This window comes from Eublepharis macularius, chromosome 10, assembly GCF_028583425.1.
Source record: "Eublepharis macularius isolate TG4126 chromosome 10, MPM_Emac_v1.0, whole genome shotgun sequence".
Classification (NCBI taxonomy): Eukaryota; Metazoa; Chordata; class Lepidosauria; order Squamata; family Eublepharidae; genus Eublepharis; species Eublepharis macularius.
Genome location: NC_072799.1, coordinates 752,815 through 779,411, shown reverse-complemented (window position 1 = coordinate 779,411; position 26,597 = coordinate 752,815). Strand labels below are relative to the sequence as shown.

Here is a 26,597-nt window from a genome sequence, read left to right as displayed (position 1 = left end):
ACTGGCTGGCCTGTTTGAAGGACTGAGTCAGTGACTGATTTATGACAGGCATGGGCGGGGGGGGGGTGATTAATGGGATCCTTTCATGATCTTAGCAAGCAGGATGGAAAAGGACCCCAGGTACGTGGTGGCCTTCACAGATCCCGAAACCACGTTGCCATCCATCATTTGTAATTGGGTCAAAATAGCCCATAAATGAATCGGACAAGGTGTCGGGCGTCTCTCACGTCTCAGCTATATTACAACCAGTTCCCAAAGTGGAATGTATGTAAGAGATTTTCCCAACAAAAAAACTTTGCAAGAGCATCACACCGCCACCAGTTTCTAAGAACGTGAAGCCTCAGGGCGGTTGCTTTGAGGATAAAATTGTAAACTGTTTTGGCTCCCCATTGGGGAGAAAAGCAAAGTATAAAATGTATCTAAATAAACCTCCTTTTCTGCTATTTTCAAGGAATTGCCCACCAGGGCTTTGAAAGAGGCATCCTACCCAGGACACACCCGATCTCCTCTGATCTCAGAGTCTTTTCTGACAGTCTACAGCACACACCCCTTTCGGATAAGGTGATCTCCCCGGAGGAGACTCCCCCCACCCCCCACATATTGACGCCTTATCACATGCAGAGCTCTTGAAGGAGAAAATAATCTTGTCCTTCCTTTCCCCCAATCTGTGCTTTGTCTTCCCTGCAGTTCTCTGGTGAATTATCCATTCTTTCCTGAATGTAATTGCAAATGATGCCTCGCAGAGATCTTGAGCGGGAAGGCTCCAAGCCCCCTCCCCTGCCTTGGAGGTGGCAGGAGCAGCTTGGATGCCTGAGAAATAGCCCCGGACAGCCCAGGAGAGCCCAGGCCGATGGCAGCAGCCCATGTCTTCCCAGCCCTCCTTCCAGGGACCATGGAGCTCACTCAGCGGCACCTCAGGGGAGGCTTCCCCATCAGGCCTGCTTGTGGGGCGGGGCCAGGCGGGGGTTAATGGCCCATTAAGGAGGTGCCAAGCTGTTCCTTTGGCCCTTGGCTTGGGGCAAATCAGAAACTCAAGCAGAACAATGGAGGCCATCAGCAGCTGGGACAAGTCTGAGCTTGGCCTGGTCCCATGTGGATTGAGCGTCTGGTGGGAAGCCGCAGCCCGAGCAGCCTCTCTGGGCTGGGCTGGGCTCGGCTGGCAGCTCCGCTGGGAGGGAGTTCACACTGAGCCGGCCCAGATCACTTGTTCCTCACAAACTGTTCGTCACAAACTGGGCAGCCGCTCTGCTGGGCCAAGAGCCACCCTTGGGGGCTGAGCACTGAGGCGCTTCAAGCGCTCTCGGCACAAACAGGCTCCTGGGCCCGGATGGGAATCACAGTCCCTGGGGCTGGAGGACCCCCTCAAGCATGTCACAGGCCATCCTCACAGCAGCCTACCCCTCCACCCCCCGCCTGCCGTTATCCCTATGTGTGGAGTGCAGAGAGAGAGAGCCATGCCTAGGACCTCCTATGGCGGCCGTGGCGCGCGCAAAGGTTGGACCTTGGACTTCCTGGTTCACAGCTGGGGCTTGAAGGAGCAGGGGTAGGTGGCCCAAAGGTCTCCAAAGGATGGGGCAGCTTGGCAATCTGCTCAGAGGGTGGCTGTGAGGCCGCTTGCCACATTCATTTTATTCAAAACATTTCTATGTAGGGTTGCCAGCTCCAAGTTGGGAAATTCCTGGAGATCTGGGGGGTGAAACTTTGAGAAACCTGGAGAAAGTGGGGTTTGGGGAGGGAAAGGACCTTGGCATGGCATAATTCCATAGAGTCCACCCCCCAAAAGTAGCCATTTTCTCCCAGTGAACTGATCTCTGTGGCCTGGAGACCAGTTGTAATTCCGGGAGATCTCCAGCCACTACCTGGAGGCTGGCAACCCTATTTCTATGTCTGCTTTCCACCTAAATAGGTTCCCAAGGCAGCAACTAAATGCTTCCTACAAGGGCAGAGCACAGACCGCGCTCTTCAGAATTATTAACTAGTCAGCAGTAGTTGCCTTGCCGATTGTTAAAAGTAGAAGACCTCTGCGTGTCATTTTGTTTAAATTCTCTGTTCCTAACCGTGTGTGTTGTATGTATTATGCTGCATTTTTACAACTGCATAATCCCTTTCGAATCTAAGCAAGAAAGGCAACTACAAGTGAAGTCAAGTGCTTGGGCCTGCTGCTTGGTTGGCACCAATTTTCAGTGCCTGTTCGGGGCAGGTCTGGCGCCCTTCCATGCTCAGCCTGAAGCCTCAGCTCTGGAAGCAGGTTTGTGGAAGCACTGCAGTCTAAGACGGGAAGGTGAGGCGTGCCTACTGAATTAAGAAGAGGCTGCATGCTTTGCACACAGCCTTTGTGACCATTTGTGAACCTTCGAAAAACTCGTGGTTCACACTTCTGGCTCCCAAGTCCCTCACTCCCCCTGATCACTCACTCATGCAGCCTTCCTAGACTGAGGCTCGCTTTGTCTCCATGCTGGGAAGAGCATTTGCACCAACCGTACCATTGCCTGGCGTGCAGCAGTCCTGGCATGGAGCCAAGCTGGCACCCTTTCCTGCGCATCAGGGACTCGGGAGAAGGGCTGCCAGGCTGGCACAAGCCCCAGCGCCTTTCCCTCTTCTGTACTTTACACAGGAAGCAGGCTGTGCTCTTGTGCTGCTCGGGCGCTGTCTGTCCCAGGGAGCCCTTCCGCCTGCCGGGCGGTTTTTCTGGACTTCGGAGCTTCTCAGGATCAGAAGCCTCTGCAGGGCCAAGCCACCCACTCTGTGGGCACAGCTCCGTTCCCTTCTCTGGGAGATGTGGGCCCCCTGGGGAATGGCGCCCTGGGTGCCACTGGGAGACAAAGACCAAGGCTTGCCCCCTTGCCAGAGGAGGCTGGCGACAGTCACGGCCGTGGTGGGCCTTGAGTGGGTTCAATGCGGTGGACCATTCAGGAATGGGGTCTGAACTGGAATGCCCCAAATCCAGATTTCTCCCCTCCAGGATGGTCATGGAGGAGCAGAGTAGGACGCAAGGCTGGAGCAGGTGGCCGCCGAGCACGCTGGCAGACCCACACCGTGAAAAGCTGGACTCCAGGCACAAAACGAGCTCAAGCCCTGCAGCTCTCGGGCCCCCATGAACAGGGAAGGCACTTCGCTGTGGAGCTCCCTCCCCAACCCAGCTGGGCCCCCTGGGGATTCACCCGCTTTGCCCTTGGAGGCGGGAATGTGGAGCCGGAATGTGGAGGTGATGCCAAGTAGTTAGCTGCTTGTTCCAAGACCCCGACCGACCCACCAGCATCTCTCTCTGAAGCAAACTTGTCCATCACGCTGGCACGAGGCGCTCTCCAAGGAAGGGCCTCCTGAGGCGGCGTCACGTACGCCTGGCAAAGTGGGCGCTGGCCCAGGAGAGCATCTACTGGGGGGAAACCCCTTCGGATTTAAGTCCACGGTCTGAAGGAGGGAGCTCTGACTCTGGGAGGCTCACGCGCGGGAAATCCGGTTGGCCTCGCAGGCGTCGCTGGACTCAAATCCTGCTGCCCTACTGCAGACCAACCCGGCTACCTACCCCCTCCCACCAAAACCTTGCTCATCTTCCAAGTTGCCACCGGGATCCAGTTTCTTTCTTCAGAGAAGAGTCTGCCCCCCCCTCCCACCACACCCCCCCTCCTAATTCTGTGCTAAATATTGCATGAGAGGGCAGCTTGACCAGTAGAAAGCAGCTTCACAGGCCAAGCCACCCGGCGGGCAGGCAAAAACACCCCGCATGGTTTTTTCTCATGGCTCAAGCAAAACACTTCCAGAGGAGCCAGTTCGGCTGCCACAAGTGGATTCACAGACTCGCCAGGCATCCAGTGGCCCCTCTTGGCTCCAGGTGCTCCTTTGCAGCCTCTGACCAGGACTTTGCAGCCGCTGGGGGGGGGATGTTTGGGGGTTGCGCAGTGGGCACTTCCTTGTCACAAACAGCCAAGTGGCATCCCTCGCTCACTGGAAGGCCTGTGGTGCCACCTGCTGTCCCAAATCTTCCCATGTCTTCATTTTATCTGTCATCAATTGCAGCATGCACTTCCACTGGTGTATGGGGGGCCAAGGGTGGACCACTCATCCCCCCCACCCTGCGGGAGAAAAGCTGGACCTTTTAAAGCTGGCTTGGGATGTGCCAACAGCAAATCACTGAGACTGCCAGTTCGCTACTCACAGCCCTCCCTCAGCAGCGCTCCGAGGAAAGGGAGGCTCCATCCTGGGGGGGGGGGTCAGCTGCCCCTCCCTTTCCAGCCTGCATCAGGAGCACGGGGTGGAGGCCTTCAGCTGAGCTCTTGTGCTTGAGATCCGGTGGGTCAGCAATGTCATTTCATGATGCGATATTTTGTTTCATCTTGTACACACAGCATTGTGCTGGAAGGGCAGGGCAAGAATATTTTGAAGATGTGAAGAAATCTCTGTCCCCGGTAGGGGAGGAATAAGTACTGATTAATTCTCTACCTGGACTGGTCTGGCAGACCAGAACGGGGTCCAATGTTTGGTGGCAATGGAAGTAAGGCTCCCAGATCAGAGGAAAAGGGTGGCTGAGGGTGGGCTATATCTGGGGTTGCCATTAACAGCTGCTTGACTGGCAGCCATCAGTGAGTGCCAACACGTCTCTCCATGCTGACCGTCTTCTGCAACTGTCAGTACTTCACAATTGGGGGCTTCCAATATTTCCAAGACTCTTCTGTGCTCAGGATGGAAAATCCATGCCTGTTGAACACACGATGAACCCACAACACAATTGGTGTGTGTGTGTGTGGGGGGGGGTCCTCTGCACAAGCTCCTTTAGGATGAGCAGGTACTGCTCTGGTATTTTTGTTTGTTTGTTTGTTTATAGTCCACCTTTCTTACTGAGACCCAAAGTGGATTACACAGTGCAAGTGAATACAATATAATCAACAGGTAGGACATTCAATGAACAATTACAATAGGTTATAGTCGCAGAAAATTTTTAAACAGTCATAAAGCTGAACACAGAGATGAAGTCTTTTTGAAACAAAGCATAACTAATTAACACGACATATTTAGCAATGTGAAACTACCCAACAGGAGCAGATCAGCCCAGCAGACAAAACCCAATACCGTCGTCTATAGCCCCTGTCCCACTCCCATGAGGCATCTCTGGGAGCTATTTCTGGAGATACATCCCTGTAATGGGGGTGGAAAGCCCCCCCCCGAATAATTCCGTTTTGCAGAGTTTGCAGAAAGCCTGGAAGGGTGGGGGGGTGGGGGGGTGGCTTTCCGGATCTCTTCAGGCAAGCCGTTCCATAAGGCAGGGGCTGCCAAATGGCCTATGAAGAAGAACCGGGCCTCATGGATTCTGCCGGATGGCCAGGACTGTCTACTTTTGTGCTTTCTTTAATGCCACACGGGGTGCCCCCCCCCTCCACAAGTTGCTGATTTCCAATTTGTCCTGCGTGTTCCCCAAACAGCGTACGATGCCAGTTCTTTTGGTGAAGAGAACAAGCATAGCGTATTTACATAAGCTGTTTGCAGTGAAATATTTGCAAACGTGCAACGCTGAGACTGAGCTGGAAAGAATGAACAAACAACGTCCAACAAGATTTGTGCAAATATCATGACAGCTGCTCCCCCTCCCTCGAAAACCCACAGAAAACATGTGTTATTAATCTTGAAGTGTGCCGTAGGCTTGGATGAGAAGACACCATTCTTGAGCAGGAATCCGTGTTCTCCTAAGCCGATCGCTCTCTTACGCAGAGGGAGCAGCAGGTGACCAAAGCAGCCTCAAACGCGAGCCAGCCCAAGGCGGGCTCATCAGCGCTGCAGCAGAAGGAAACCTGGCCCAGGAAGCGTCACTGTTTGTGGAGACAGAAAGGCTGCCAGGCAGCGGCCAAGGTGAGACCCGCTGCCACGCTGCCACGCCCCAGGCAGAGGCATGCTGTAATCTGTCTTCCTTCCCTGTCTCACGATAAGCCTCAAGCTGGTAAGGAGCAAATTATGGGGCCGGAAGACGGAGAAGTTCCCTGAGGAAAAGTGTTTCCAGCACCAGTGAAAGGCCAGCTGAAAGGAGGCTGGCCAAGGACGGAACTTAGGAGGCTGTCTGGTCCCTCTCTAGCACAGCAGCCTTTTCCTGCCCTTCTCCTGCTACCAAGAGTTGCTGCCAAGGCCTGAGTCTGGGACCTCTTGCAGGCAAAGTAGCTGCTCTTCTGCTGACCCACAGCAGCCACCCCTTGGTCTGCTAGCCAGTGTGAGCTACAGAGGAAACAGGGACCCGCCCCCAGTGTGACCTGGCCAGTCATGCCGTGCTAACATCAAGACTAGACTACTGTAATGTACTCTACATTGGTCTCCCTTCAAAGTCAGCTCAGAGACTCCGGTTCGTGCAGAACACACTGCAGCTCCGCTATTTACATGAGCTACGGGGAACATGCGTATGACTCCCCTTCCGCAGTCACTCTGGTCAACAGGCTCTCTGTGTGGCTCCCACTCTCCTGGCTTTCTGCAAACTTGGCAGAACTGAATTGTGCTGGGGGGCTTTTTTGCTCAGGTGAGAGTGTGGTGCCCTAATGAAATGGTTCAGAAAGATGCTCTGGTAAAGGGATGGGGACTGCGGGCTATACTACTACGTAGTGCCGTTGCTGTATGTATGCATCTACTATTCAATTTTTGCATCATTTAACATGTTATGTTTAAATTCTTATGTTCTGTTTCAGATTTTTGCTGGTTTTCAGATCTCTGGCATCCAAACCCTACTGCATCATTTGATGTAGTGGTTAAGAGCCTGGGACTTTAATCTGGAGAACTGGGTTTGATTCCCCACTCCTCCTCCGCTTGAAGCCAGCTGGGTAGCCTTGGGTCAGTCACAGCTCTCTTGGAGCTCTCTCAGCCCCACCCACCTCACAGGGTGATGGTTGTTGTGGGGAAAATAATAAGTAATAACATACTTTGTATACTGCTCTGAGTGGGCGTTAAGTTGTACTGAAGGGCAGTATATAAATCGGATGTTATTATTATTAATGGATGTATCATCTTGTTCATTGTGTTGATTTATAGTGCGTAATCCGCCTTGAGTCTCAATGAGGAAGGCTGGCTTTAAATAATGTAAATAAATAGTAAGTTAACAAACACGCCTTTCTGGAGTAATCTGCAGTTATCATAAAAGCTGGTGCCCAGGTACAGGAAGGCTACTAGGGAAATCTTTATTAAGCAGTCCAGTAAACGATCACTTCATTACACTGCATTTGTTACTTCATTACACTCAAACGGCAGCACTTCAGAATGAATACTTTGGTACAAGGAAGCTGTTTGTTGCTGTTTCATGGGGGGAAACCTAGAAACTTTTGCTTCAGTTGTGACCAACAGATCACTGTTAGAAAGTCCCCTGAGTGGGAGTTCCCTCTCCAGAGAGATCAGGCTGTCCCCTTCTATCTTCTACTTTTTTGTCTTGAGCGGTGGAATCGCCCCTTCCCCAGATTCATGTGTTTGTTTTTTATATATGTGTTTTTAATCTTGTTTTATTGTTTGCTGTCTTGGGAACCCTAATTTGGCTGGAAAGGCAGCTTTAAAATGTGCCTGAAAGATCACCCCCTCCCATATTGTTCAGCCATGCCCATTAAGATGGGTTCTCTGCGGCCCTGCATTCAGAGGCGAGGTGGGTGGCGACCAAAGACAGGGCCTTTCCTGTGGTGGCCCCTCGCCTGCGGAATGCCTTCCCCCTTGAGGCTCGCCTGGCCTCTACCAAAGAATCTTTTAGGGGCCAGGCTGAAAACATTTCTTTTTACGAAGGCTTCTAACTACAGGGCTTTTATCTTTCTATCTGTTTTACTGTCTGCTGCTGGTCTGAGGTTTGTTTAATAAGTAGCTTTATGGCGGGCTTGTTTATTTCTACAGTGATCATTTATTATTTTAACTGTAAGCTGCCTGAAGCAGGACTCTGGAGAGGTGGCATAAAAAACTCCTAAATAGTAAATAAAGATTCCTTCTCTGAGGCCAGATCCTGGCTTGCCTGCAGCTGCCCTCCGTCTTCACCAGCCACCGAAGCCCCTCTGCCAGGATGCAGCTTGGCAGAACTGCCCCCCGCCCTCCGCGTCCACGCTGCCCCCCCCCCGAGCATCACAGCCCCTGCCCCCCCCACCTGGCCCGGAGCCCTCCCTGAAGGCCCAGCCCCGGGGTCTCCCTCCGGAGCCCTCCCGAGCGGCCTGGAGAGCGTCCGGGACTCCCGGGCGTCTCCAGGCCCCCCCTGGAGGCTGGCAACCTGATGGGCGGGCAGGAGGCGCGGCGGCGGCGGCGGAGGGGCGGGGCGAGCGAGCGGAGACCACGCCCCCGGCGGTGACGCGAGGCGCACGGGCGTCGGAGGCGCGAGAGGATTGTGGGATCGCAAGATGGCGGCCCTGCGCAGCTTCCGGGCGGGAGCCGGGGTGAGCGGGGCGCGGGGGGGGGCGGGGAACGGGGGGGGCGCCTCCCTGGGAGCGAGCGAGGCCAGGCGCCGCCCCTCTCCGCCCCGGAGGCCCCGCTCGGCCCCCGTGCCTGGCAGCCCTTGGCCCGCGGTCGCTGAATCGCTCTGCGCCGGCGGCCGCCTCCGCTTCTCGTGGTGGGGAGTTCCGCCGCCTTCGCGCTGCTTCTGCCCGGCCCCAGCGTTTCTTCGGCTCTGCCTTTGCCTCGCAGGATCGGAGCCCGGCGGCTCCCCTGAGAACCACAAGGCGGAAGCTTCCGAGTGGCCGGGCGCCCTCCCCCCCTCCCCTCCCCTCCCCTTCTCTCGAGAGCTCCCACCCCGAGGACCTTGCTGGTCTCTGAGGCTCACGTCCTGCCCATCTACTGCGGACCACCAGGGCCGCCCACCTAAAACGACCCTCTGGCGGTGTTAATTGAAATGCTGGGACTGACGGTACTGACCGGCACTGGGCGATGAGCCTTGAGCCTCCCCGGGAAAGGCAGCCTGTGAAGAACAAGACATTAAACAAACTGCCTCTCGGCAGTGCCTCATATGCTGACCGGTCACTTCTGCCTTACAAGAATGCTCTGCTGTCACTGACAGCCTTGAATCAGGTCTTGCGGACTGGAGGCCGTGGCGCCCTTTACTGAGTCCAGCAGTCGCGGGTTGGGCTTTGCACTTTTCCTGCTGCCATCCACTTTTCCTAGCCTGACTGTCTTTTCCAGTGAGTCTCCCTCGAAGCTAAAATGACAAAACTGAGGCTATTGTAATTTGGTCTCATCACGAGAAGACAAGATCCTCTGGAAAAGTCAATAATGCCAGGAAAAGAGGAGGGCCCCAAATGGGATGGCTGGCCTCAGTCAAAGAAGCCACACCCTCCAGTTCGCAGACCTGAGCGAGGATATCAATAGTAGGACATTTTGGAGTTCATAAATTTATGGGGTCAGCATAAGTCTCAAGCAATTTGATGGCACATCACACGCACATTCCCACTTTGCGTACTGGTTTTCAACCAGTTACTAGTACATAAAAGGACACATTTCTGTTATCCTGGGACTGCTCAGTTTACCCAGAAGGCATTGGGGGGGCAAGTTCAAGTATGCTGTGTGTTCAGGGTCACCGATATCTACATGCTTGTTAACACTCCAGTCTAAGAGGTTGGTGAGGCAGGAATTTCCTTTCCAAAAGCCGCATGAATTCCTCTCTGTGTGTATTTAGAGGCTGCCTTTGCCCCAACTAGCAAAATCCTTTTCTGTTCTCGCTTGATGCCATCTCACCCATCACAAAATCGTAAGCTAGTGTCTTGGGTTCCCCAGGATCCCTTCTTAAAAATAAGTGCAACTTTGGGTGCGTACAGTTCAGACCCAGGGATTTTCCTAATTTGTCAATTAACTGTAGAACTTCTTTGGGCACCTCTGTTTGATTAAGATTTCCCACATCCTCCCCGAAACGTTGGTTCAGGGATGGATAAAAAGAATTAATCCAGCTAATGCTCTGTTTTCCTACGCCTCTTTAGTAAACCTCTCACACCTGGATCAAACAGCTTTCCCTGCTGGTTTTCTGCTCATTGTTTATGGTGCAGCCAGAGAAAAGCGGTGTGGCCCGTTGTTGTCTTGTTTCTAACCTGCCCTTTCTGGGCAGGTTAGAAACACAGCTACCCATCTTAATTATTTAAATATTATTATTTATTTATTAGCTACTTCTTGTTGCTGTTGCTTAGGCTTTGTTTCAGATCAGGGTGAGGCCTAAGCTGTCAAACCAAACCTGAGCCTTGGTGGGGCTGAGGGAGGCAGCTTCGTTCAGGAGCTGGAGGAGAAAGAGGCCTTGAATGCCTTCGTTGCTTTTCATTTCTCTGGCAGCGTTTCCTGCATCCCCAGAGCTGTTGCAGGGTGTGGAGAAGCCTCAGCGTCTCTGCTGTGCTTCAGCAGGGCCGAGCCCAGGTAAGACCTGCCTTCCCCTTGGGGAGACCTGCTGCTGTCCTGCAGCACGAGGCTTCGTCCTGGGTGCACCGGCCGGGGGACCCCCTTCTTCTGATGGTGTTTTTGCCACACTCTCAACCTGGGAGTTTGAAATGTGTTTCTGACCGTCGTCCCTGTGGCCCAGCATTGTCCTGAGTCAGCTCACTGGCCGCTCTGCTCAGTGGCAGCGAGCCTCCAGAGAGAGCTCTTCCCTAGCACTTGCTGACGGGGCTGTGGCAGGGGCTGAGTCTGGGCCTTTGGCATGCCAAGCAGGCTCCTGGCCAACCGGCCACTCCCTGCTTCTCAGCTGCAGCTCTCCACTCGGAGCAGCCTCCAAAGCAGTGTCAAAAGCTGCAAAAAGAAGGAAAAAAGGCATTTGAGCAAGGCAAGCTTCTCCACCCTCACCTGCGGCATGAGAGGAGGGTATTCTTGCTCTTGCCCTTTCTGCTCGCGATGCTGTCTGGCTCTGTGCTTCAGACGCTCGAGGAAAACTCTGCACAGATGCAGCTCTGGTGGTGTTCTCACTTAGCAGAAAGGCCTAAAGCAGAGTAAAGTGCTGACGCTTCCCGTGTTTTAGACGACGTCAGAGGGGTGGGGTGGTGGGACTGGCGGTTCAAGAGGAGCCCCTCCACAAAGGAATAGGCTGCTTGGGTGGCTGCGGAGTTCCTTTCTTTCCAACTCCAAAAAGCAGCTGAGCAAACGCCTGCTCAGGGAATGGAGAGTCCAAAGTGTCTCCTCTTCCTTTCCCTTCCAAGATGCCCACCATTTCCCCCTTGCTTGTTATTCATTACGCTTCAGGAGAGCATTTGCAGGGGAGGAGGGCCAGGGAGCTGGAGTGGGCCTGTTCTCACTGCCCGGGGTGACCGAGTTCTCTTCCAGGCAGAGAAGCCGAAGTCGGAGGGGGTCTTCCAGGTGACCCTGCTTCCTGGGGACGGGGTGGGCCCGGAGCTCATGCACTCTGTCAAGGAAGTCTTCAAGGTAAGAAGGTTTGCTTCCCGCTGGGGTGGCTTGGTGTGAGACCTTGGCTTGTTCAAGAAGGGCTGGCTGGACACAATGCCCTGGGTCTCGATGCTTCAGAGAAGGCTTGAGAATAATCGCTTGGTTCTGAGTCTTGGGCCCATCCTATGAGGTTCTGGTGTCAACAGGTAAGTGTTGTGCAATGCTTTGTACTGCAGCGGCAGCGATAAGCTCTGCATCTTTGCTGCCTTTCCAGAGCTGGGCTCCCTGAGCGGCAGCCTTCTGTCTCTTGCCTGGTGCTCAGTCATGCAGGATGACGGTGTGCGCTTGGAAGTCATCCTGGGCTTGTATGCCAGCTGGACTGGGGCGTGGAGATCTGTTGGCAGAGGGAGGGCCCACGTCAGCCTCGGGATCAGTGCTTTGGCTGGTGTTGCCTGGCCCAGCCCCAAAGGCCCCTGGTTCAGCTCTCTTGGCTTTGTGCAGGCTGCTGCTGTCCCTGTGGAGTTTGAAGAGCATCACCTGAGTGAGGTGCAGAACACTGCTTCGGAGGAAAAGCTGGATGAGTTCCTCGACTCCATGAAGAAGAGCAAAGTGGCTCTCATAGGTACGAGGGGGCCAAGGTCCTTGTTGAGTTGGCTGTTGCCTTGCTGCTCGGATCTGGGACAGAGCAGGGAGCCATACGAGTTGTGTACAGGAAGGGGGCAACATGCTGGCCTGCCTGAAAGGATTCGTCAGGTTCTGGCAGTTAGATCTCGTGGTACCCCACTGCACACACTCCAGTGTATGAGTTAAAGTTACTTTTATTAGAGATCCATCAGTATCAGCAAACACAGACACGGGTATTGGCAGAAGTGATGTGTGTAAGGTTGGAGGGGTTAGTTATAGGGAAAGTTCCCGCCTTTAGGATCTGGACGGTTAGGATTCTGGCACAAAGGAGCCAGAAAGGGGGGGGGGGTTGAGACAGGAGGTGAGAAGAACTGTAGGAGAGGTGAAGTTATTTTCAGTTCCCAGGGAGAAGCCGGCACTCAAGGACACATTCTCAAGTGGCTGTGAAAACAAAAGTAGACATCACAGCAGGCACCTGTAAGATAAGCAACTCCCAGCTAAGCAGGCCCCCAATATGCAACTTACATACTCTCAGAGGATCAGCGCACAATACAGAGCCCAGAGAATACTCATGGCAGATATGCAGACAGACAGGATTACTGAGACTAATGTATACGAAGCACAGGAAACTCTCAAATGGACATTTGGATATGGCTAGAAGGGAGCTGGTGGCTCTCTTTCCTACATTTTTTGGGGGGCCGGGGGGGTGTCTCTTTTTTCATACAGGGAAGATCCACACCCCCATGGAGTACAAAGGGGAGCTGGCGTCCTATGACATGAGGCTCAGGTACGCGTCTGCGAACTCGGCGTGGGATGCCTACGCTGCAGAGGAGAGGCCCCAGTGCAAAGCCCTCAGATCCACAGCATGCCAGAGCCACCGTGTGGCCGTGCTGGCTCTCGCTGCTCTCTTAGGGGCAGCCTTGAGTCAGGGCAGTCGGGTCTTTTTTTGGGGAAGGCGAGGACTGATGGGAGGGCCTGGGGCAGAGGGGCCCTGGGTGGCTGGCGTGATGCTGGGGTGCCTTGGCCTGTGCACGGGGAGCTCCACGGGCAGGACCGTCCTGAGTGCAGTTCCCTCCTGCAGGCGCAAACTTGACCTCTTTGCAAACGTGGTCCACGTCAGCAGCCTGCCTGGCTATAAGACGCGGCACAACAATTTGGACCTGGTGATCATCCGCGAGCAGACCGAGGGAGAGTACAGCTCCCTGGAACACGAGGTGGGCACGGCTTCTGTTTGCTGACCCTGCTGATCCACTCTTGGCCTGGTGTGAACGGCCAGTCTTTGTGTTATGGAGCCCAGTGAGATCCGGGGCGGGGGGGGGGAGAGAAAAGCGTCGTTCCTGCAGGGCCAGTGGAGGGTGGGGTGTCCCTCAGGCTGTCTTTCATCCTCCTCCCCGTCCCCGGCTGGCAGTGTGGCCATAGGGAAGGGCTATAGCTCACATCTGTTCCTGTGCTCAGAGTGCAAAGGGGGTCATTGAGTGCCTGAAGATCATCACCCGGGACAAGTCCCAGCGCATCGCCAAGTTCGCTTTTGATTACGCCACCAAGAAGGGCCGTTCCAAGGTCACAGCTGTGCACAAAGCCAACATAATGTGAGTGCCAAAGGGAGCCCCTCTGCCCCGTTTCCTGGGCCTCCCGCTTCGCCTAAGGGGCTGCCGGGGCACCTCCCAGCGCTTTCAGATCCCCCCTTGCATCTGGTGCTGGAGTGCCGCTTGCCTTTAGAGCTCCAGCTGGGTTGAAGAGCACCTCCCTCGGTCAGGCATTGGATTGCTAGCGGGCGGAGGGTGTTGGACCTGTTACCCTTTGGCAGCTAGATCTGTTGTCCAGGGAAATGGGCAGCTTTAAAGTAAGCCAAGGGGAAGCGTTTCATTCTGTTAGGAAAATGCTCCCTGCAGAGCTGTGGGGCAGTCCGGGTGCCCCTACCTCTGGAGCACATGGTAGGAGATTCCACAGTCTTTGGCACTGGGGCACCTGAGGAGGTCCAGCATCCTGCCCTAGAATAATATGATGATGATGATGATGATAACGTTCGATTTATATGCTGCCCTTCAGGACAACTTAACACCCACTCAGAGCGATTTACAAAGCGTGTTACTGTTATCCCCACAACAATAATCACCCTGTGAGGTGGGTGGGGCTGAGAGAGCTGTGACTGACCCAAGGTCACCCAGCTGGCTTCAAGTGGAGGAGTGGGGAATCGAACCCGGCTCTCCAGATCAGAGTCCTGCGCTCTTAATTGCTTCACCAAACTGGCTCTCTCTGAAGAGGCGAGGGGGCTTAAAAGCTTTGCGTTGGTAGTATTTATTTACCGTTGCCCAGCCCAGGGAGCTCAGGGCGGTCTGCTTGTTTAGAAATTGGCCGGCGGTGGCGGAATCTGCTGATGTGGGGAAGGGCAAGAACAGTGCTGGAAGCGAGGGGAGCGGAAGGGGTGGCAGGCGGCCCAGATCGGCCCTTGGGATCTGGCTGCGTTCACATGAGCACACGAAGCTGCTGCTTCTGAATCGGACAGAGTCTCAACCCAGGCCGTCGGTGGAGGCCTTTCCCGTCACCTCCTCCCTGATCCCTTTGCCTGGAGATTGGACCTGGGGCCCTCGGCGTGCAAAGCAAAGCAAGGGCTCTTCCATCGAGCCACGGCTCCTCCCTTCCCGTATGCGGCGGGGCAGTGCCTGGATGTTTTGCTCGTGTAAAATACTCCATGGATAGCACCCAAAGTGATTTATGTTAGGATAACCGTTCAGTTGTCATAAAAGCAGCAATTAAGAGGAGGCTGGGCTGCAAAAGCCGCCTGAGAGACCTCTGAGTCTAGCAGCACTCCTGAAGGCAGCGGAGGAGGAGGAGGAGGAGGAGGAGGAGGAGGAGGAGGAGGAGGAGGAGGAGGGCCCTGAAACCAAAAAGCAGCAACCTCCAGGAGGAAAGCCCAGAGGAGATCCATGGTGGGGCAGCTAACGCAAGACAGGGGAGAACAAAATGTCTTTGCAGGCACTGAAAGGATGGCAGGTTTGTGCCAGGCAGGCTTCCGTGGGGATGCCTTGTGCCGGGCGCTTGCCTGCCGTTCCTGTGCCCAAGGGGATGCCCAGAACGGAATCTCTGGTGATAATGCCGGCTGGCAGGTTTGTCCCCCAGGCGAGCTCTGGGAGCAGGCAAGTGCCCTCTGCCTGGAGTGGCCTCCTCCACCCTCCTCCTCGTTCCAGGCTGGGCCCGCCCTGCTCTGGTGTGTCGTGCCTGGGGCTACAGGGAAGCGCAGCTGGACTCGCTGGTCCACCCCGGAGCCCTCCCTTTCCTCCAGGTTGCCCATCGCACGAAGAGAGCGGCCTTCGGGGCCTCGGACGCAGGCCGCTTCTGCCTGTCCTGGGGCAGCCACGGAGCATTGTGCTGTGGGCCAGTCGGCTGGCCTGCCTCTCTGTTCGATCGCGTCCCCGTCTTGCGGATCAGGCAGTTTGAATCGTCCCCCTCCTTACCTCGCTCTCTCATAGGAAGCTGGGCGATGGGCTCTTTCTGCGCTGCTGTAAAGAGGTGGCCGAGTTATATCCCAAGATCCAGTTTGATACCATGATTATTGACAACTGCTGCATGCAGGTAGGTCAGCCCCGGCCACTGCTTGTGGTGCCCCCACCAGGCCCTGGAGGGGGGAAGCTACGGAAGCAAAGAGCAGAGGGCAGCTTCCCCCTCCCCAGTCCCACTTCTGATCTCGGGTCTTGCGTGTCATTTGATGCACGGGACTCGGCATGTGTGTGTTTGCGTCTGCCAGATGCGTTGGTGCTGCCGGCTCTTGGGCATGTCTTAGTCCCAACCTCTGATCCCCAGAATGCCCCAAGAGGACGAGGTGGTGGTTTAGAAAGATGGGTAATAAACCGAGGCCGGCCAGGGCGAGCCTGTCTGCAGCATCAGTTGACTGAGAAGCAAAGCCGGGGCTCAGCTGAGGGGCCTCGGTCATTATGCGGTCTGGTCCTACTGGACAAATGTCGGAAGACCTGAGCTCGGAGCAGGCCTCCATATGTGGCGATTCAGCGTGCCTTGGGTGGGCCCCCGTTCTGCCTGGCAGCCAAGAGGTACTTTCTGGACGGGCAGCCTGTTGGCTGGCTTGAAAGCTGCAGTGTTGCTTGTAGCTTTTGGACTCCATCAGGCGTTGGGAAAAGGCACTGCTAACATCACTCGTGGTAGAGGGGGGCAAAATAGAGGGGTAAAGTCTGATGAGACGCAGCCCATTAAAGGCACAAAGGCTTTCTGAGCCTTGCAGGGGGAAGGGTGCGCCACGCAGCATTGAAAGCTCGTTTGAGTGTGTTGAGAAGGCTTCAGGCGCGCTCACTGAGGGAGGGAGGCCTGCAGTAACCCTGGTCATTATTATTACACTCCAGTCGGGGGTGGGTGGGGACGGAGAGAAGCTGGAGGGCCCGGGGCCCCCGGCGACGGCCTGGCTCCCTTTGTAGGCCATTTCTCATGAGCTGGGCCAGGCAGTTCGCCTCTCCCCCTTTCTGCACACTCAACAGGTGTGGCATAGTACTTGCTAGAAATGGGCTGTTGGAATGCATTTATTTCAAAATGCATAGTTTACGCTTTCCCCTGATCAAAGAAAGTTTCAAAATGTAAAAAGTATATCAGTCCAAAAAAAGGGAAATAAATAAAAGCGCCCAAGAAACTTTTTACAGATAACCCTGCAGAAAGGGGAACGATCCTGCCCTGAGAACTGGGGGTTGCGCGGTGCGCTTCGGACGGGTTTCAGCCATTTATTACAGGCGGGACTTAGAGGGCTGCTGTGGGAACTCCCAGTGTGGAGTGTGGAACCTGTGCTGTGGGGCCCCCAAGAAACAGTTCTGGCCTTCCTGCAGTTCGGCCTCCGTGTAAAGCCCTCGGGGGAAACGGTTCATCGTCTTGGGAGTAGGCTCTCACCAGTGTGCTGGCAGCACGTTTCTGTCCCAGTCCAAAATGGCTTTTTACCTCAGATAGGAGGGGTGTATTGCAGGGAGGGGATCTCAGATGCTCCGCTGGTGGATTAGGAACCGTAGACCCCACCGCTGTGTTGCTTGGGATTCCTGCGCTGTCTCTGTGACGTATTTACCCTTTGGCATTGTTTATGGAAACGTTCTTGATACTGACTGTACTAAACTCACACTGTGTAATCCGCCTGGAGTCTCAGTGAGAAAGGCAGAGTGTAAATGACGTAAATAAAATAACTAAGTTCCTCGTCCCAAGCGGTGGGGCACATGTCCTGAGCCGATGCCTGACTGGGGAGAGCAGCGTGCAGACCTGAGCTGGCTTGCGTAGGGGGAGGTGAGCTTCCGAGTCGGTGGGTTACAGAGGGCTCTGTAAGTAAGCACCTTTAGCCTGAATTGCAACCAGAACCAAACTGGCAGAGTCGGGGGGGGGGGGTTGTCCAGCTGGGCTGGTATGGGCCTGCTCAGAGTTCTGAGTCCTGCCTTTGGTACCAGCTGGAGTCTGTGTGTCGTCTTTGAGAACCGTCAGCTGTGATAAGCCAGTTGGAAGCCGCAGAGCGACGGGTTCAAGCGGCAGGGAGGGGGAGCTTTCAGATGGGATGCCGGTGACAGCCCTCCTGGCCACAGCCCCTAGGAGCTCCCCACGCTTTGCACGTGTTCAGAGAGGGTGCCCTGGGCCTTGCTGGGCCTGCTTACAACCCGCCCCTTGAGTCAAGCGCCCTAGGATCAAGCGAGGGGCCCTGGGACCTGCTCCTGCTTGCCCCCGAGTGTTGGGGCTTTGCATGTCACATGCCTGTGTTTCTTTCTTCTTTCTAGCTGGTACAGAATCCCTACCAGTTTGACGTCCTGGTCATGCCAAACTTGTATGGGAACATCATAGACAATCTGGCAGCTGGCCTGGTGGGGGGAGCCGGCGTGGTCCCTGGTGAGAGCTACAGTGCTGAGTACGCTGTCTTTGAGATGGTGAGTCGCAGGTGCTGCCTCCCCCCCCCCCCGCCCCATTTGCTCCCTGCAGGCTGTTTTGAAACGTGCCTCTGTCTCTCTCCAGGGTGCCCGTCACCCCTTTGCCCAAGCCGTGGGGAGGAATATCGCCAACCCCACCGCCATGTTGCTGTCCTCTGCCAACATGCTACGGCACCTTAAGTGAGTTTCCCTTCTCTGCAAGGGGGTTGGGAGGCAAGGAGGAGACATCGGGGGGGGGGGGGCAGGGGGTCGCCTGGGTCAAGGTGCTGCCTCCTGGCAGGGTTCTGATGGGGCGCCAGGAGAGAAGGTGTCCCGCTGGGGGTGACCGACCTCTTCTCTCCGGATCAGCTTGGAGTACCACTCGACCCTGATCTCGGAGGCGGTGAGGAAGGTGATCAAGGTGGGCAAGGTGAGTGTGTCTCGGAGCTCTTTCCCTGTCCCCGCCTTCCCTGCTGCGTGGCGCCTGCCTCTCTTGCCTTTCAGCTCCCGTTGGGCTTCCAGGTTGGCCAGGAGTTTGTCCCAAGTCAGGCCAGCGGCCCCCCCCCAGCCCACCTGCAGGGCCTTGGGCAGAGAGGGGAGGGCTTCCCTGCTGGCCCTCCCTGCAGGTTCTGCCAGGAACTGAACCCAGGACTTCCTGTAGGTGCTCTTTGTCTGTTCCGTGGGAAGTGCCAGACCTCACGTCCGACGGCTGCCGGGCCTTTTTGTTGCGAAAGGGAAATATTATTTTGTGGCCTTGGGAGCGTGTGGGAGGGGGGGGGGCTGTTTGCTCCATTGATCTCAGCAGGCTTCTGGCCTTCCTTGGCAGCTGGGCACTAGGAACATGGTTGAACCCAGATTTCGGGCAGTTCTCTGTGCTCAGAAGGAGCAGGGGGGGTTCCTGGCTGACAGGGTGGGCTGACTTGTGCGGGAGGGGCATCGCCTTCCTTCTGGGGCCCCCCCCCGGCCTGGTGGCGTGCTCTGCTCTGAGCTGTGGCCTGCTTTTCTGGCTCTGGGTCCTGCCGGCTGTGCTCCCGTTCCCCTCTCCCTCCTTGCTCCCCCCGCTTTAGCCTCTCAGTTCACCGCCACGTTTCTCCCATTTTGTTTCTCCCTCCACCCCTTGTGTTGGCTTGTAGGTGCGGACGAGAGACATGGGCGGTTACTCCACCACCTCTGACTTCGTCAAGTCTGTCATTGACCACCTGCACCCCCACTACGGGGTCTAGGGCTGGGCCCTGCCAGTCCTTGACGGTGCCCCCCCACCCTCCCAGCACTCCAGGCCCACCAGCCCTCCCTCCCCCTTGGCTGCCAGTCCCTGCACAATGTCTCGAGGCTCCCCTCGCCCCTCAGCAGGAGCGGGGGAGGGAATGCCCCCCCCCCCGTTTGGACCCTTCAGGGCAGGCAGTCTGTGGACTGGGAAGGGTTACCTTTGTTGGCTGGCTGGGGAGCAGCAAGAGCCCCTGAAGTGTGCCAGGTGGGGGGTGGGGGTTCACAGTCCAGAGCAGCCGGGACCCTTGCCACCACTTGCCCACTGGCATTGTGAGAGGCTGGCACTCCCTCCGCCGCCTCCTGGGAGCGTGGCGTCCGTGACTGCTGTAGGGCCAGAGGGCATTCCTTTTGTGACCCCCTCCGGAGTGTTGGCCTTTGTGCCCCCCTGCCCCGCCCCGCCCCGCCCGAAGGTGTGCAGGCACCCTTTCTGCAGCACTGGGTGCTCCAGGCTGCTCTGTGCCCTTTGGGCGAGAGGGTCTCCCCTGCCTTGGAGCAAGGGAGAGCTCACTTTGGAAAGGCCCACTTCTGAGCTGGCAGGCATGGGCGGCTCGAGGGGGGTGGCCCATGCCTGCCAGCTGCAGAGTGCCGTGGCCCCTCCAGGAGCTGAGGGCCTGGCATGGAAGGCAGGCAGCGGGGGTTTTGCCAGAGGGGCGGAGGCTGGCCTCTGGAAATGGAGGCGGCAGGTCTTGGCCAGGGGCTGGCCGTGTCGCAGGTCACACTGCAGAGAGCCAGCCTTGTGTGCTACCCCCTCATTTGTGGGGGGGGGAGAGGGGGCTTGAGGAAGTAGAGGGTGCTGGCAGCTGGGTATAGCGGGGCAGAGAGTGCCAGTGGGGGGGCAGAGATCTGCCTGGCACCATCTGGTCACACTGTGTATTAATTGTGAATAAACATGCAAGTCTTTTGCTTGGATTCCTCCTGGCTGTCCGTCCATCTCCTCACTTCTTCTTGTGAAAGGACAGCATTTCCTGCGCTGTCTTGGCAAGAGCCCTCGCGCTTCCTAGTGCTGCCCACTTGGCTCCATTGCCAGCAGCCCTCCTCTGCCTGAGATCTTGGTGAGGGGACTTGGGTGGTTCGAGACTGCACAAGTGTCGGATGTTTGTAATAAATAGTTATTTGCTTTTTGATGGAGTTCCGACATACGATGAGCAAGAATTGGCGTCAACGTGGCGTTTTGAAAGAATTGACCTGTGGGTGAGATGGGGCTGTGGGAGGAAAGGGGAGGGTGGGTTTGGTCAAAACACGGCACGTGCAAATAAAGCAGGTTCAGCCCGTCTGCACTGCAGGGGAGGGAACAGGAGCCCCCTGATCTGAGCCAGTTGAGGCAGAAGCCGTCTGCCGAGGCTGCTGCAGCGCCTACACCTCCCAAAGGCAGGAGCCTGGAAGCCTCCAGGGCAGCTGGCGGAGGGAAAACAGGCTCTGCTGGGGGGGGGGGGGCTTGCCTCAGCTCAGCGGCCTGCCTGCCTGTCCAGCTCGGCCTGCCTGCTTTTCCTAGTCCCCTGCTGTGGCTTGTTTCCTTGAAAGAGGCACTTCCTGCCATGGCTGTCAAAGCAGCACCAACTGCAAGGTGAATGCAGTGCCCTTCCTTGGTGCAGAGCTCAGGCAACGAGGCGGCCGGGGGACCTCTGCAACCGGGGCGGGGGGGTAGGGCTTTCCCCCTTTCTGGGAATGCGGAGTGTTGCTCCTGTTAGCCACCAGCAGGGCGGCAGCTTCAGCAGGTTTCGATCCGAGGCGTGATACTGCCATGGCAGAGCATGGTGGGAGAGGCAGCCTTGCGGACAGGAGGGCCCCGGGCCGTGGGCGGCCTTGTAAGTGATGACCTGTTCCTGGAACTGAGCCTGGCAACTGATAGGTAACCAAAGGGGAGAGACGTGCAGGTTCCTCCTGGTGCCCAGTAGCAACTGAACTGCGGTCTTCTGTACCCGCTGGTGTTTCCAAGTGGACTTTTGAGGACAGACCCGCATGGGACGCATTACAATAACTTGGTCCTGAGGTTACCGGGGAGCCCGACTGGAGGGAGCCCGCTTTGGGGCTAAACGAAGGCGAAGCAAGTCATGTTTGCCGCTGCGTCAAATTGCTTTTCCAGCACTAACGCAGGACCCGATACAGCCCCGAGGCTCCTCGCTGCCTGCGTCTGCTGAGTCCCATTGGGGCGCAGGGTCCATCGAGGCCTCCACTTTCCCAGCCAGCATCACTTCCATCTTATCGGGGTTCAGCTTCAGCTTGTTGCCTCTTACTAATTTAACTGCAATAGTCAGATAGTGGCTCAAAACCTCTACTTCATCGTCAGGCAGTTAGGATAAAGAAGATGGCGTGGTCCACTGCGCTGGAGGCTGCAGATGAATCCAGGACGAGCGGCAGAGGCGTCACCTCCGCTTTCATTGAGATGGAGGTTGTCCACTAAAGCCAACAGGGCAGTTTCTGTCCCATACCCTGGCCTGAAGCGAGCAAGGGCGATACAATTGTCCCCTGTGGAGCCCCATGGGATAGTTACCACACTTGCTAACTGGTCTCCAATGGCAGTCCTTTGGGTCTGGTCCATAAGAAGCTGCTTAAACCAACTCAAAGCCCGATCCTAGATACTTATTTCTGCCTCTGAACTTCGCAACCAGACGTTACGGCCCACTGTATCAGTGGCTTCTGATAATCCCAGTAGAAACAACAAAGAGAAGACCTGACCTTATTCCACAACTTTGCCCAGAAAAGGCAGCTGAGAGACTGGGTGATAAATGGCCACATCGCTTTTCTTTAGGGGTGGTTTTTTAAGCAGTGGCCGAGGAAAGGCGCCTTGAGCCAGTGACTGATTTGTAATGGACATCGCTGACTCACAAATGCCACAGCAGACGCCTTGATCCTGTCGATATCCAACACACTAACTGTGTGAAAGTGATCCATAAATGGACCAGCTGGCGCATTAAACATTTATTCTGTCTGAACAATATTACAACCAGTATCTAAATCAGAAGGTGGAAAAGAGCAAAAGTCCAGTAGCCCCTATAGGACTAACAACTGAGGCAATAGTAGCAGAGAAATAACATGTCTTTTGTGCTCTCCACCACCTCTGCAGCGCACAATACTTGCCCTTCTCCCCGAGCATTCTCGGCACCCCCATGAAAAAGCCACTAAAATAACCTTCAGAAAGCCAACCTAAGCGCACTTTTAATCTCCACCAGTAGGGCAATTTCCCCTTTCCTCAGCCTGCCTAAAAAGCTTTCTGGAATGACCCTTGTCTTAGAGCCTTGCTGGAAAAGCAGGCGGGTAGGAGCCCCTCCGCCTCCACCCTTGGCCTCCTTTGGGGGGCTGTTCCACCGGAGGCAGAGGTTGGCCACTGAAAAAGCCTCAAGTCCTGCCTGTTGCCAAACAGGCCTTAGCCTTTGCCGGGAAGAGAGAAGCTGCCGCAGGGGGAGAGCCGTCTGTCACAAATCATGAAGTCCGAGAGGTCACCAGCATGGCTAAGGAGCAGGGTGAAGGAAGCCGTCAGAGAGGTGGGGGGGGGGGGGGAGTCTTGCTTCAGAAACTGGAAGGCTTGTCGAAAGGAGGCAGAAACAGAAACAAACTCGCACAAAGGAAATGCAAATGTGCAATTAGGGATGCAGAAATGGATTTTGAAGAACGTATCACTGAAAGCATCAAGGCCGACAATAAAGAATTCTTTTAAGTACATCAGGAGCAGGGAGCCAGCTGGGTAGGTGGTTGGGTGACAACGGAATTGGAGGAGTGTTGAAGGAGGATCGGGCAATAGCTGAGAGGCGAGGTGAACTCTTCCGATCGCTCTCCGCTGCTGAAGACGGCGGGGCAGAGCGGTCTGTTTCTGGATGGCTGTTTCCAGGCGAGGAGGGCAAGGAGTTGGGGCAGATGGCGACCACGAGGGAGGAAGTTCTAGAACTTAAAAACAAATTGCAGGCCAACAAATCTCCAGGACCAGATGGGAGTTCAAGCGTGAAATGGCTGATCCTCTAACTAAGATCTGTAGCAGATCCCTAGGATCAGCTTCTGTGGTCAATGCAACACTGATTTTTAAAATGGGATCGGGAGGGATCTGGGAAATTACAGGCCTGTTAGCTTAATGTCTGTTCCAGGTAAATTGATGGAAAGCATTATTAGATAAAATTGTCAAGGATATAGAAGTGCAAGCCCTGCTGAATAAAAATTAATACGGCTTCTGCAAAGGTAAGTCCTGTCTAACTGATTTTTTAGAGTTCTGTGAAGGTGTCAGTAAACGTGGGCAGGAATGAGCTGGTAGACATTGTTCATTCGATGTATTGTCGAAGGCTTTCACAGCCGGAGAACGATGGTTGTTGTGGGTTTTCCGGGCTGTATTGCCGTGGTCTTGGCATTGTAGTTCCTGACGTTTCGCCAGCAGCTGTGGCTGGCATCTTCAGAGGTGTAGCACCAAAAGCTTATGAAAAAGCATAACCTTCAAGCAGTATTCAGACCCACCCGAAAAATACAACAGATGCTACGATCAGCAAAAGACAGTAGAGACCCCCTCACCTCTGCAGGAGTATACCGTATACCCTGCAGCTGTGGACAAGTTTACATTGGGACCACAAAGCGTAGCATCCAGACAAGAATAAAAGAACATGAAAGACACTGCAGACTTGGACAGCCTGAAAAATCAGCAGTGGCTGAACATAGCCTAACTCAAACAGGGCACAGTATCTTATTCCAGGACACCAAAATACTGGACAACACTTCCAACTACTTTGTCAGACTGCACAGGGAAGCCATTGAAATTCACAAGCATAAGCAAAACTTCAACAGGAAAGAAGAAACCTTAAGAATGAACAGAGCATGGTTTCCAGTTCTGAAAAACACCAGGCTAACAAAACACTCTATACTCGACAATAGCCCTGCAGAGAAGATTAGCACATCAAGCACCAATCCATATCCAAAGGAACCTCCTCAGGATACAGTGAAGCCTCCCGCCATTAGCATTCCACACCCTGGGAAACTCTTACAGGATGACTCAGCTCAACCCCACCCCTCCTGAGTAGATACAAATGACCTGCCAACGTCTGTTCCACACTGTGACACTGAGAGATCTCTGTCTTTTGGTGCTACACCTCTGAAGATGCCAGCCACAGCTGCTGGCGAAACGTCAGGAACTACAATGCCAAGACCACAGCAATACAGCCCGGAAAACCCACAACAACCATTGTTCATTTGGATTTCCAAAAGGGTTTTGACAAATGCAAACTTGAGAGTCGTGGGATAAGAGGAGCAGAAGTTAGCTAAAAAGCAGGAAGCAGAGAGATTAACTGGTCAGTGAGCAGCTGGGCCCCTCGGAGATCCATACTGGACTAGTGCTTTCCAACTGGTTCATAAATGACCTGGAGTTAGGGGCGAGTAGTGAGATGGCGGTTTGCAAATGAGACTCGATGTGAGCAAGTGTAAAGCGATGCGCCTTGGGGCCAAAGAATCCCAACTCCACACAGACACTGACTGGAGCTGAGCTGGGGCGGTGGCAGACCCAAGGAAGGGCTTGGAGGTGGGAGGCTGCTGTGAAGAAGGGCAATTCCAGGCGGCCATAATTAGAAAAGGAGCAGAGAATTGTGGCGGCGGCGGCTGTTATACTGGCCTTACACAAACCTGTGGCGAGCGCACGCTTGGGATACTGTCTGCAGTTCTCGTCACTGCATCCGGGAAAGAACATTGTGGACCCTGTAAAGGTGCTGCAAAGAGCAGCCAGAATTGGCCGGATGAGGGTCGGTTGAAGTCAGGCCTGTTCAGCTTACAAAAAAGGCGAGTTAGGGGAGACAGAAGCAGTCTATAAAATGCTGCGCGGCGGGGAGAGAGTGGGCAGGGGGCAGCTTTTCTCCCACTCTCATTCTACTAGAGTGTTCTGGGGTCATCCCCTGAAGCTGATGGGTGGGACTTTTAGGAAAGACAAAAGGAAGTACTCCTTCACTCAGTGCATAGTTAACTTGTGGAACTCTCTGCCATGATGTTAAGTGTATATATGTAGGAACCATTATTACTGGAGCTTGGCAATGTATTTGGTATTAGTTTTATATCGAGCACTTTGCACTTTAATCATGTATATAAAAATATAAAAGTTTCATATTTGTGTACACGGCGGATTTTAGCTTCCTTTTTGGTAAGATAGGATGCAGTAACGGCTGCCAACTTGGAAGGCAGTGAAAGGGGCATGGATACATTCACAGAGGGATGGGGCTGTCAGTGATGGACGTGTACTCCCTCCAGTACCAGAGGCAATCGGCCTCTCTAGACGAGGTGCCTGGGCGGGAAGCTGCTGCAGTTGTCCTGCCTGTGGGCTTCCGAGCAGCCGCTGGTCGGCCACTGCGAGTGACAGGCTGGTTTAGACGGGCCTGTGGTCTGATCCACAGGGGTCTGCCTATGTTCTTCTGCTTTTCGGTGCAGCCCCCGCTCTGTTGCAAGCCACACAGCACCTTGCTTCTCTTTGACCCCAGGGTGGAGGGGAGCAGTGTTGGCGCTCAGCGTGGCAATTGGTCAAAACACACACCTGGCCCTCCCCAATGAAGTGGCTTGGTCTTCGGAGAGCCAGCAGATTAGCCGGGCCTGGCCCCTTGGGTGGCTTCTGCTCAGTTCAGAGGGCAGAGATGAGGCGGCCAAGCGCACGCCCGCCTCCATGGCTCTTTATTGAGCTGTGCTGCTATTAGGCTTGTTCACTTCCTTGGAATTTCTTTATAGGCTGCTGTTTGCTGTTAAAAAGCATGACTTGGAGCCAGTTTGGTGCAGGACTCTAATCTGGAGAGCCAGGTTTGATTCCCTGCTCCTCCACTTAAAGCCAGCTGGGTGACCCCCGTGGGTCAGTCGCAGCTCTCAGCCCCACCCACCTCACAAGGTAATTGTCCTGAAGGGCGGTATATAAATTGAATGGATCTTGTATGGCTGGCCTTGAGCTAGCCACTCAGGAGCCACTGCTGGCATTCTCCACTGTTGTGAGATTCCCTCCTTTCAGGAGATGCCCTTTTTAGAGTTCAAGAGCAAAATCTTAAAATTTTAAGACAAATACAAAAAAGGAGGGATATGTTTTGAATAGCTAATACACTGAGCCTCTGGTTGACCGGAGGGGTGCACTTATAATCCTGCCTCTTCTCTCCCTCCCAAACAGGTGCGGACTCCAGACATGGGTGGCTATGCTACCTCCCACGACTTCACCCGTGCTGTGATCACTGCCCTAGGCGAGTAAGAGGAACCAGGCCACACTGCAGGGCAGCTGTGCTTTTGCATGTTAATTTATTCTTCATGTCAGTCCTTCCAATAGACTAGTTGTGCATTGCAAAAATAAAGTGGCAATCACCTCTATTTTATTCCATTCTGAAAATAACTTTGTGTTTATGTATTTGAAAGCACTTTGCGCCTTCACCAGTACAGCTCCAATCCTAGCAGTCATGGAGACCAAGCAGGTAAAAGAAGCCAAGGCCCTAGACCCAAGGGCCCCAACCTTGTTGATCTTGTGCATGCTCTGGGAACGCTGGGAATAAGGGGGTCCTCCCACGAAACGGCTGCCTGGGGGGGAAGGGGAAGTGCCAGCAGGCCCAGTCAGGGACAGTGGTCCCTGCACTCTTCAGAAGCACC

At 54.9% G+C, this 26,597-nt stretch overlaps 1 protein-coding gene across 2 annotated transcripts; it reads left to right on the top strand.

Moving 5' to 3' along the window:
* Positions 1-8,291: 8,291 nt before the first annotated feature.
* IDH3B (isocitrate dehydrogenase (NAD(+)) 3 non-catalytic subunit beta) lies at positions 8,292-26,334 on the top strand. 2 transcript variants are annotated; one of them, XM_054990257.1, is made up of 12 exons: positions 8,292-8,363; positions 10,237-10,317; positions 11,215-11,313; positions 11,776-11,896; positions 12,625-12,685; positions 12,980-13,112; positions 13,354-13,487; positions 15,369-15,471; positions 17,643-17,789; positions 17,875-17,969; positions 18,138-18,198; positions 26,131-26,334. In XM_054990257.1, the coding sequence occupies exons 1-12, from the start codon at positions 8,328-8,330 to the stop codon at positions 26,206-26,208; spliced, it is 1,149 nt and encodes a 382-aa protein (XP_054846232.1). In that variant the 5' UTR covers positions 8,292-8,327; the 3' UTR covers positions 26,209-26,334. The 2 variants fall into 2 exon arrangements, with proteins under 2 accessions (XP_054846232.1, XP_054846230.1); XM_054990255.1 differs by lacking the exon at positions 26,131-26,334 and adding an exon at positions 18,902-20,156.
* Positions 26,335-26,597: the final 263 nt, after the last annotated feature.